The sequence below is a fragment of the Pinus tabuliformis genome, chromosome 2_2 (genome assembly GCF_031772625.1).
Source record: "Pinus tabuliformis cultivar Carrire ecotype Pingquan chromosome 2_2, CPIR1, whole genome shotgun sequence".
In the NCBI taxonomy this organism is placed as follows: domain Eukaryota; kingdom Viridiplantae; phylum Streptophyta; class Pinopsida; order Pinales; family Pinaceae; genus Pinus; species Pinus tabuliformis.
In genome coordinates, this window is record NC_142300.1 from 170,932,491 (window position 1) to 170,943,729 (window position 11,239).

General features: G+C 37.3%; 1 protein-coding gene across 1 annotated transcript in view; it reads right to left on the minus strand.

Annotated features, from left to right (window-relative positions):
- The window catches only part of LOC149191961 (isocitrate dehydrogenase [NAD] regulatory subunit 1, mitochondrial-like), a 182,003-nt gene extending 176,675 nt beyond the window's left edge, over nucleotides 1-5,328 (minus strand). The window contains exon 1 of the mRNA XM_089404442.1: nucleotides 4,479-5,328. Within this exon, the coding sequence (XP_089260568.1) occupies nucleotides 4,479-5,021 (543 nt within the window). The 5' untranslated portion in view covers nucleotides 5,022-5,328. The remainder of the gene's footprint in view (nucleotides 1-4,478) is intronic.
- Between the last annotated feature and the right edge of the window lie 5,911 nt (nucleotides 5,329-11,239).

An 11,239-nucleotide genomic window follows, 5' to 3' on the forward strand; every position in this document is an offset into this window, starting at 1 on the left:
CCCATCCTAACTGAAGTCTAACTCATGAACTCGCACTCATACTGGGAGAAGGACAATTTGAGGTCTTCACTGGCTAAGGCACAAGCCAAAAGACCTTGCTCGCTACATTTTCAACAAACATACACAGAGTAGAGCGCATCTTTGAGGTAGGAGATTTAGTTTTGCTAAGATTGCAGCCGTATAGATAGTCTTCACTCAAGAAAAGTGGTGTCGAGAAACTAAAACCAAGATTTTATGGGCCTTACAAAATAATCTGACAAATTGGTGAAGTAGCATGGACCTTACAAAATAATCTGACAAATTGGTGAAGTAGCATATGAATTGGAGCTGCCAGAGGGAAGTTGTTAAAAATGGCAACTAGGGCCAAATTCCACCTTGGGACAGCTCATTTGATAGAGATGATGATTGCATTGGATTTCTCTTTTTGAGAGGTCCAAGTTTGATATAAAGATCATCTCATTCAGACAAGCAAGAGTGTGATTTTGAATTTATTCCCTCAAATGTGCAAATTGTTAAGGTCGGCCTCAGCTTAATGTAGGCTAAAGAAGCCCAATGGATGTGTCTCTTCACCCACAACAAAGTGTATAAATAGAAGAGACTTCACACCTCATTTGGACATCATTCACTCACACATTCTTCTCTCTCTTCATCAGATTGGTTCGTACAGCTTGGGCATCTTCTCTCTCTCTCTCACACGTGCAGCTAGGAGGACAAATTTTCTGGGCTAAAACAGAACCAAAATTTCAGACTGTTGACCAGCGTTGACTGATGTTGTTTTGACTGAATTTGACTCCGTTTTAAGGGAAGAATTTCACTTTCTTGAGGCCACATTGATTGGCACGAAAATCGAGAAGTTTGGGGTTGTTTGACCTGAGTTGACTGCAGACCTGTTTGACCACATGGCTGACTGTTGTTTGACCATAATTTGTGGGACTATTTTGGGTTGACTTTGACCTTTGCTAGAGGCCGAATTGGACTACCTTTGACTGAGCTTCAAAGGAGGTGTTTTGCTGTTGATTTGACCAATGTTGACTTTCGAATTAGGACTTAAGTTTGACTACAATTCACTGCAGAATTTGACAAGGTTGATTTGACTTTGTATTGGGCTACTCTATTTGACTTTTGTACTCTCCCTCTGCTGAACTATTGAACAATAATAAGAAGATTTGATCAAAGGGTTTTCTCCACATTGGGGTTTTTCCTTGGCATCCGCCAAATCTGGTGTCCTCTTGTCTTGGCTTTCCTTCTGCATTTATTTTATGTTCTATCTACATACACTGTCAATGTGATTAATGGTTAATGTGATTGCTACTTGAAATAATTGGAAATTGTTATTGGGCTGCTAAGGAGCATTGAAGTAAATTGTGCTAAGCATAGAACATACCATTGTTATCTAAAATTTATGGGCCTTACAAAATAATCTAACAAATTGGTGAAGTAGCATATGAATTGGAGTTGCCAGAGGGAAGCAAAATCCACAATGTGTTCCATATATCATGCCTTAAGAAGGCCATTGGTCAACAAGTTACTACTTCAGCTGAGCTACCCCCTTTGAATGAGGAGGAGCACTTAGTATTGATTCTAAAAGCTATCATGGTTGTTCGAGAGAGGAGATTGAGGAGTAGGATGATCTCAGAATGTCTTATCAGGTGAAAGGATTTGCTTAAACAGGATGCCACATGGGAAGGATAACAGATCTTGCAGCCCCCGAATTTGCAATTGCTTGAGGACAAACAATGTTGGGAAGGGGGAACTATAATGTCCTCTTCAAAGTAATTCCAAAAGGGAGGACGTACTAGCCTATTTAACCCCGTAGGCTATAGTCATTTAAAAAAGGGAAAATCAGTATTTAATGTTAATTAGGTAACATTAGATAATAATATTTAAAATTGGAGCCAACGGAGGGAAACTTGATAATCACTCAAAATAGGAATTAGGTGGGAAAAGCCCCAAAGAGAATCTATAAAAAGGAAAGAGGAGATTTATTATGATCATCATGGCTGGTTATTCTTTCTGATTTTGGGCTGAGGCTCTTGGGGGGTTTTAACTTTTAAGACCACTTTCTCTGATTGGTTTAGGTGGTGAAAAATTCCACCCTAGCCAATCCCTCTATCTTCCCTTTTCCAAGGTCAGTGAGGGCTCGAAATCAGGCAGCGGATCACCTTTCTATGGCAGCAAGGGTTGGAGACTTCTATCTGAGACAACTGAGATTGATACCACTTTGTGTTGAGGCAGTGAAGGGCTATATCTAGCATGCTGAGGCAACAAGAGGCCAATACAGATCTTCCTGAGGTAGTGGAAAGCTGAGGATTAACTTCCTGTGGCAGCTCCTGATCAAGAAGTTATTCTTTGAGGCCGCAGGTAGCAAAAGGGGTTACAAAGAGGAGGCTGCAAGGATTTAAGGGTGCTGGCTGACTAGGATCTGAAGCAACCAGGGTAAATAACAGCACGGGGCGGCCAGCAAGGCCGGCTGGTGTGATCTTATGGCAGCAAGGCTGAGACAGGACCTCAATCTGTGATGATTGGCTACAGTTTAGTAAGCTTTGTTTATGATGATATCTGTGGATCTTTATAAGTCTGTAATTGCTTGAAGAATCAGCCTATGTTATAAATGGTTTCTTGTGGAATCAACTGATTGCTTAAATTTTTTGCTATATTACTTGTGTATCCAATAAGAGCACCACTGTTTCTTAGATTCGTGAGTACTGTAATACTGCTATAAAATACAATTATTTCATGTGTTCACTGAAAACCCTAGCTCAGGATTGTAACCCAAGGACAATCTCTCAAATAGAGACATTACATAGTCATTATGGAGGAGAGAGAGTACAAGGTGCATGAACGTACCATCCATAATCTATTTTCTGTTTTATATGCTCTTCTATTGTTAGCAGCTCAGTTCTAAATCAGTGTTTTCGTTTAAAAAGTTTTGCATGCACAAGTAGACTGCACAGTTCCCTGAGAAAGAAGGGGCACTCGTCATGAGGTTTCCCAACTTAATGAAAGTCACAGATCTCTAGGAGAGCACACTTCCCTTTCGACACCGTTATCTCTGCAACCAGGTGCAATAGGAATAGGAGTTCTTACAGCCAGTAGAGGTGATGTTGTGCATGCATCCAGATTCATTGTACCTCTTTTCTTCCTAGTTTATAAAGGAAAAGCAAGGTGCACAATTTTGAGGTTAAAGAATTTGAGTTTGGAGCTGTTGCTTTCGATTTATCTTTTCAGATTTAATATAAAAGTAAAGATGCTGTTTTGAGTCTTCAGAAGTCCAAGTTTGCTGTTTTATTTTAGTACCAGTATGTATTTGTTGGTTAGGGCACCACTAACAGAAAATCTGATTGGTGTTTTTCAGCTTTAATGATCTATAGATATTAGATGAGTTTTACAGTACAGAATCTGCTCATTATGGTCTGTTTTTTGACTTTTATTCAAATATGGTAATTTATTAGGGTATTTCATGATACCTTTTATCTAAAGGAAAGAAAGGTCAACTTCTCCTAGTATATGATAGGGCAAGGGGCTATTTATTGATTTCATAAAAACACATAAACATAAGCACTTTAGTCTTTTTTTTAGCATTCCTCAGATTCCTATTGAACCAATTAATATAGAAATTAATAAATGGCCAAATTCCTAGATGCAAATATTTCAATTATGACTGCAAGACGTGTTGGTCATAAGGCATGCTGAATTTCATTGTGATTTCATCTAAATGTTTTGAGGCCATTTCAAGCCAGCTGATAAGTTTAATAAGGTGAATTTGGCAAGATCTGTTACAGGTAGTAGTTACAAACAAATTGTCTTTACGTATGTCTAGAGATACTTTAGTGGTGCATCTATTTCTGCATAAGTTGTCGACATTAGTCGACTATGTACTTGAACAGAATGCCTAGCTAAATTCTCTGCAAATGAGAAAAGACCAAATCAAAAATTTATTTTATTGTGCTGAAAGGTGCATTCTACATTGCAGGTAAGGAGAGTGGGATTTGGGATGGAGAGGAGGAATCAATCGAAATTGTGTGTAAGGATTGGGAGGAAGCCAAAAATACAGTCTGTGTAAACACATGGTTGATCCCTTCTCTGTTCCATTGTTTGAGAATGGCAGCACTAGGAATTTGATACCTTCTGATGAATAAAGCATCCAGTGTTACGATGGATGTGTACCAGTTAAAACAATCCCTGTCAAATGGATACTAGTGCATTATAATTTTTTGTGTTTGCACTGGGATTTTAATGGCGTGAAAATAATTTCAAATCAATGCATGCTCCTTCACAGCCCAATATGTAATCGTATTGTCATAATTACCCAGGGGATATTTAAAAAGGTAATCACCTCAACAACGCAGTTTATAAATATAAAATTTTAATTTTGAAGTGCGTCAAGCTTGAGTCTTTGACCTTGCTAGTGACTTAGGACCAGGATATAACAATTATAATCAAGAAATTGAGAGAACAATTTATGATGAAACATTTACCTTGAGGCTTTCGACCACACCAGGTACGACCTCGTGCTCTAGACCGGCGTATTCCCCCTCCGTATTCTCCCTGATAACAACAATATCAACATTGTCGTGGCGAGTGGGGAGGCCGGGTAAATTAAAGCAATGAACAAGAGACGCAAACAGGTCCAGCTCCTTTCTCAACTGAACGTTCAAAGAACTGACCCCACCTCCCACGGGAGTGGCCAGACCACCCTTCAGGCACACCTTATTCTTCTTGATGGAATCGATCACCTCGGCGGGCACTCTCTGCATCTTCCCGCTGACTTCATACGTCTCAAAGTACACGGGCGCATGCATGGCTTCCATTACCTGCTCCACTGCACCCGTTACGAGGGGGCCTATGCCGTCCCCCGGAATAAGGGTCACTGCCCTCGGTGCGCCGTCCCCCGGCCGGGGCATGTAAGTTATGTTCCTCCTCGCCCAGGAGGGTTCTAGTCCCTTTCTCAGAACTTGCGCCCATTTAGACCGACTTCTTACCATTTCTTTCACAATCCATCTACTACCCCTGCTCGCCATTGCCACGCTCTGCTTGTTGATCAAAGTTAAGTTGGGTGTTGACTGGATTCGATCACGGGTTGAGCGTTACCTGCGTGTATTTCCAAAAAAGGGTTTATGGTGGAATGAATTGATTATGAACAGTTTATCATGTGGAGATCAGGGCCATTGCAATGAGAACTTTTAACCAAGCTGTTGCATCGACGCCGCGCTCTGTGCACTCAAATTTGGCGCGGTATTCTCTGCATCCACACAGAAAATCGAAGGCTTTATTTTGCGGTTCTTGCTTTGCGAAAGATTTACATTGTGGAAATAAAATTGCACAATCGCTCGATTAATTTATTTTAATTAATTAGTATCCGTATATATTAATATATATTGTCACATCACAATGGGATAAATTAGAACTTGGCTAGTAATAAACGATTTAATGTAAGTGATTAATGTTAAATGTCAGTAGTAAACGCTTTAATGTAAGTGACTAATGTTAAATGTTATCAAAAATATATGAAATTACTTTTATTTAGATGGCAGATTTTTTAAATATTTTAAAATTCATCCGTAAATAATTATTAAAAATTTATTTGACTTATATCAAATTTTAAATATTTCTAATTTTTTAATCCATTTAACCAATATGAAGTCTCATTAAAAATAATCTTAATAATGATTATAAAGAATATTAATTTTGATATAAATATTATTTAAATTAATATTATTTTATAATTTTAAAATTATTTTTAATTAGTTAAAAAAATTATGAGAATGGCTCTTTTGGATCAATTATATTAGTATTTTTTGGTTGATATTTTGAACCATTCATTGTGGTTAATAATCGGGATATTTTTTGTTGGAATTTTTTTAACATTTCCACATTATTTTTTTTGTGTTTGATCGGGTTTTCCATCTATGTCCTAACGATGAACCACATTGGATTGTTCATAACAACCCTAAAAAAAATTGATGTGATTGATCCAAAAGAGTCATTCTCATAACATTGAATAACAGAAGCTTGAATTCAAAAATAGTTAAAAATTGGTTTTCTTTTAATATAAAAAAAACTGAGTGATATTATAAAACCAATAATGAAATTCTATCTCTTTATGGATTATTGGTGAGTTAATTTAGGTGACAGTTTTTTTTTAATAATAGTGTTGACTTAGCACACATTTACCACTAGAAAATGAGTGCCCATCACATGCAAGTGCATGCACACTCACCTAGAAGATGTAGACCAATTGGTTTATGTGGGGTATAATGTGCACCTTGATTTTGGTTCAAAATTCATGAAAAGGAATTGAAAATGGGAATTAATTATAAAGATTACACTATCCCACATCATATCAAATTGATTCACTAATAAACAATTTTTTTTAATATTAAAGTTAACCTCCACCCAAATACAAATTTATGTATATGATTATTTGATTGGACTTGATATTGTTACTTTGCACATTGAGAGACTTTTTAATCTAAACCTTTCATTGTTAAACCTATGTAATTTACAAATGAGATATTGAGATATTATGTTATTGGATGCACTAGGATTACAAAAGTTTGGTGAAAAAACATTTGACAATGCCTTTTTTTTTTTTGAAAAGGGGAATTATGGAAGAAGATGTAGTGCACTATTCAAGAACCACGTTATACCTTGGTCAAGGATTTTGTTCTTATTCATAGGTAAAAATCACAAGGTGCGAGGTTTGAAGCGATGAAGCACTTTGAAGTGAGAGAGAACGATTCTATGGTTATTATAGGTAAGAATATTGTTAAAAAATTGAATTAATGCAGGGTTTATAAGAGTCAAAGTTAAGTGTTTTTGAGGTGGGGTCAAGTTGAATTAGAAATGTTTTACCATGGATAATAGCAATAATCTTAAGCTTATTCAAAAGTTCTTTTTTAAATGTGATTTTAATAAGGGAACATGGAAGCTTTGAAGCGCCAATGTAAAACTTAGTAACCGTAATGAGATGGCAGGCTTATGATCCCCAACTTAGAACAAAAAATTATCAACAAATCATGGACATTTTGAGAAATCATTGACAACGATAGGATTGTTGGGGGCATTTTTTCCCCATGTAGGACTCCCCCCCTAGTTATTATCAAGTAGACATAGGATTTGTTTAAAAGGGGCAAGCTCCAATTATATAGAAATATGTGTGGATTCTTATGATGAATCCCTACTTGACATCTCTATTCAATATAATACCATAAAACAAGGTTTGCAACCTTTTATGGAAGAGGAGTTTGTAGGAAGTGACTTTAAGGAAACCCTATAGAATAAGATGCAATCTATTGTAAGACTCTAACCCAAAAGAAAGTATACAAGTTGTGCTAAATTTCTAAAACAAAATATGAATCAATCATGGTGAAGACGTAGTGGTTAAGCTACAAATTTCTCCAAAGAAAACCTGTGTATTATGTTCGTCGTCAATGTTCTGAGGTCCAAGGATGGATCTCAAACCTGGAGGGATCTTCCACCCTGCTCCAAACCTTGCAGCATTGGTAGTTTGAGCCTTAGTTTTAGCAATTGGGAAATCTACAAAACTTTGGTCATTGAGATTTCTTAAGAGACTTAAGAGCATTTTAGAAGTCTTTCTGCCTACATCTTCCTTAATGCATGTGGCATTAGTTATGATTGAATGCAGTCTAATTGGTCATTTGGCCATCACCATGGTCCATTAAAAATTTGGGTCTTGAGGAATTGGCAAGTATTGACCAGAGGAAAATGTACTCGCTACTTTTATGGAATGAATTTTTATGCCCTTTTATTCAAAGTCAAAGAGGACAAAGATCTAATCTTTGAGAATGGACCTTATTTCATTGGCACTCATGATGTGTATTTGAACGATTGACTCCCATTTTCATCTTTGAACATGACATCCCATTAGTCATTCATGTCTAGGTTCACCTTTCACATTTTCCTCTTCATTGTTGGAATACTGATACAATGCATAGATACTCTGGATCACTAAATAGACAAGTCAAAACCAATGGGAAATATGTTTGTTTGTGTAATAAGCTATGTGGATGTGGATCTAGAAAAATGCCTTGTAGAAGGAATCCTTCTAATGTTAGATGAATGGAAGCATCTTTACTTTTTAACACTATGAGCAACTTTCCTTCAAATTCAAAGCATGCCATGGACATGGCATTTCACAAAGGAGTGAAAAGACAATGTTCATGTAACCCAATTTATTACCCACTAGACTTTTGATTGATGGTGAATGGGTGCACTGTTAAGGTACTCCTTGCAATAGGTCACCGGTTCAAATCTTCCGTGGGTTAGCTGGCAACAACAAAAAATGTAACCCAACTACTTCCATAGAAGGAAGAATAGGGGCAATTTCTAAGAAGAAAGTGAATACCAAATAATCAGACATGTTTTGTCATCATGATAAGTGCCACCAACTCCAAGTCCTTAAACTTCATCTAGTTCTCGGTATGCATTGTCTCCACGACAAGCAGTGCATATCCCTCGCAGTCAACACACTAAACAACCAAAAAAATCCCCAAATCACATTAGGGAAGGAAGTTCATCTTCTCAATCAAATAAGATTGAAATTTTGTCCTAACAAGACCTTATTCTATTCTCTAAAATATTGGCAAACTTAAATTTTAACCCCACTATAACAATCCCATTGGTCATGAATAATCCTCTTGAACATATAGAAATGGTGTCTCTTGTTGAAATTATAAGGCTAATGCAGTAAAATACAATTTTTATGTGAGACAATTACTTCCTAATGTTTTTTTCACACAGTATTTTATACCACTACTATCATTGAATAATTACACTCGGAAAATCTCAACAGTGAATGTAGCAGAAACAATAGAGATCATAGAAAGATAGCCTTCCACAATAGCGACAAAGATTTTTACTATGGGAAACCCAACCTTGGGAGAAAACCTACTAACTTTTATTAGGAGAAATTATTCTTCAACAAGGCTTACAAATCAACAATTTGTTAGGAAGTTTGCACCAATATTCCAAGTCAAATACTAGTCAAGCCTAGTCAAATTTAGTAGTTAGTCAATGTTGGTAAAATCAGTAAAAACATCAAACTCCAGCCTACATTATATGGTCAAACATGTAGTCAGCCTACAGTCAGATTCAGTCAATGCCCTGTGGTCAAATCCTGTCAATCATCTACGGTCAAGCTCAATCAAAGGTTTGGTCAACTCAGTATGTTCTTTTCACATGTGTGGTTGTCCAATGAAGAAAATATAGACCTCATAAAAATTGATTTCTCCTTCCTCAAACTTTCTCTTTGTTGGTGATCAAATGAGATGTCACATCATCTATTTATACATGTCAAAGGGGGTTTGACAGCCCAAGGGACACATCCCTCCACTGGTTGGCCGACTTGTCTTCTTCCTAGGACATCTTGTAAATATGTTGGAATACCTCTTGATGCTACACAAAAATGTTGACACTCCCTCTTAGTAAGGGAGGTATTCTCCATAACTAAAAAAAAAAATTCTCTTTAGTTGAAAGTCCTCCTTCACAAGAAAATTTCATGAGCTTGCAATGTTGATGTAATGTCTCCTCACGTGCACATCTATAGGTATAGATCACTCCATAATGGTACAAGTCATGTGAGTATCGTGGGTCATTTACCCCTAGCAAAATAGACATGGCTCCATGGGTAAATGTATCAATATCTCCTAGTCAAATCTTCATGACCCAACCAAATCAGCATGGCTTCTTAGGAGAAGGCATGCCCGTGGGCCATTCACTCTTGGCCAAATCATCATGGATTCTTAGGTGAATGCATCATTCTTCCCTAGTCAAATTAGAATGACTCTATGGATTCCAAATCACCATGGTTACAATGGAAGAATGTATGCCATATGTTGTAGTTTCCCTAAGCCATTCACCCCTAGCCAAATCAGCATGACTCCATGGGTGAATGTATCATTCCCCCGTTGGTCAAATCAACATGACCCCATGAGATAATTTATGCCCAATATTGCACAAACATCAACGCTCTTTTTGTAAGACGGGTATATTCTTCATCATGCCAAGCTTGTCTTTGAAGTGTACAAACTTCACTCTATACAAAGGCTTGGTGAGAATATTTGCAATTTTCTCATTTGTGGATATGTATTGGAGCGTCCCCTTATGCACCATGTCTTGGATGAAATTATATTTGATCTTAATGTGCTTTGACCTGTCATGCAATACTAGATTCTCCAAAAGCTTAACACAACATTGATCATCACAATGTATCAAGGTCGCCTTGAGCTCCCAATTAAATAACCATATAAGCAACTTTCGAAGCCACACTACTTCTTGACCAACGACACTAGTTGTGATATACTCTGCCTTTGTTGTACTAAATGCAATATAAGTCTACTTCCTGCTAAACTAGGATATCATAATCGATCCCAAGCTAAAATAGCACCCTGAGATGCTATTTCTATCCTCTGCAATCCCAAACCAATATGAATTAGTATATCCCTACAACCTCACTTCACCACTTGAGACATATCTGAAACAATATCCAACTATACCATGCAAGTACCTCAACACATGCTTCATTGCAACCCAATGTACCTGCCTTGACTCAACCATATACTGGCTTAGGGTGTTAACTGCAACGCAAATATTTGGCCTAATGTTAACCAAGTACATCAGGGATCCAATCAACTTCCTATACATAGTGGGTCCACCAAATCTAAATCTAAACTAGAATCACTCAACTTATTTAGATTGGTCACTATTTGTGTAGCCATGGACTTACAGTCCATCATATTGAATCTTCTCAAAATATGAACAATGTACTTCCCTTATCTTAGGAAGATCTCATCAAGTCTCTACCACACCTCCAATCCCAAGAAATAATGAATCAGGCCAAGATCCTTCATCTCCAACTCCAAGGCCAACTCCCTCTTGCAACCAACGATGAACCTCTCTACACTAGTAAGGAATAGATCATCAACATACATCACCAAGATCAAAGGATTGCCATCAACAACCATGAAGTAAAGGTCAGGAATCACATCACTCTTGGTGAAGCCTAAACTCATCAAGTATCCATTAATCTTGAAATACCATGCCCCGGGTGCCTGCTTGAGTGTGTATAGAGCCTTCTTCAATATGTAAACATGGGACTCCTTCCCATGTACCTCAAAACCCTAAGGTTTCTCTATGTATGCATTCTCCTCAATTACACCATCGAGGAATGCAATATTTACATCCATCTAATGTATCTTCTAACCCATAATAGAACTAA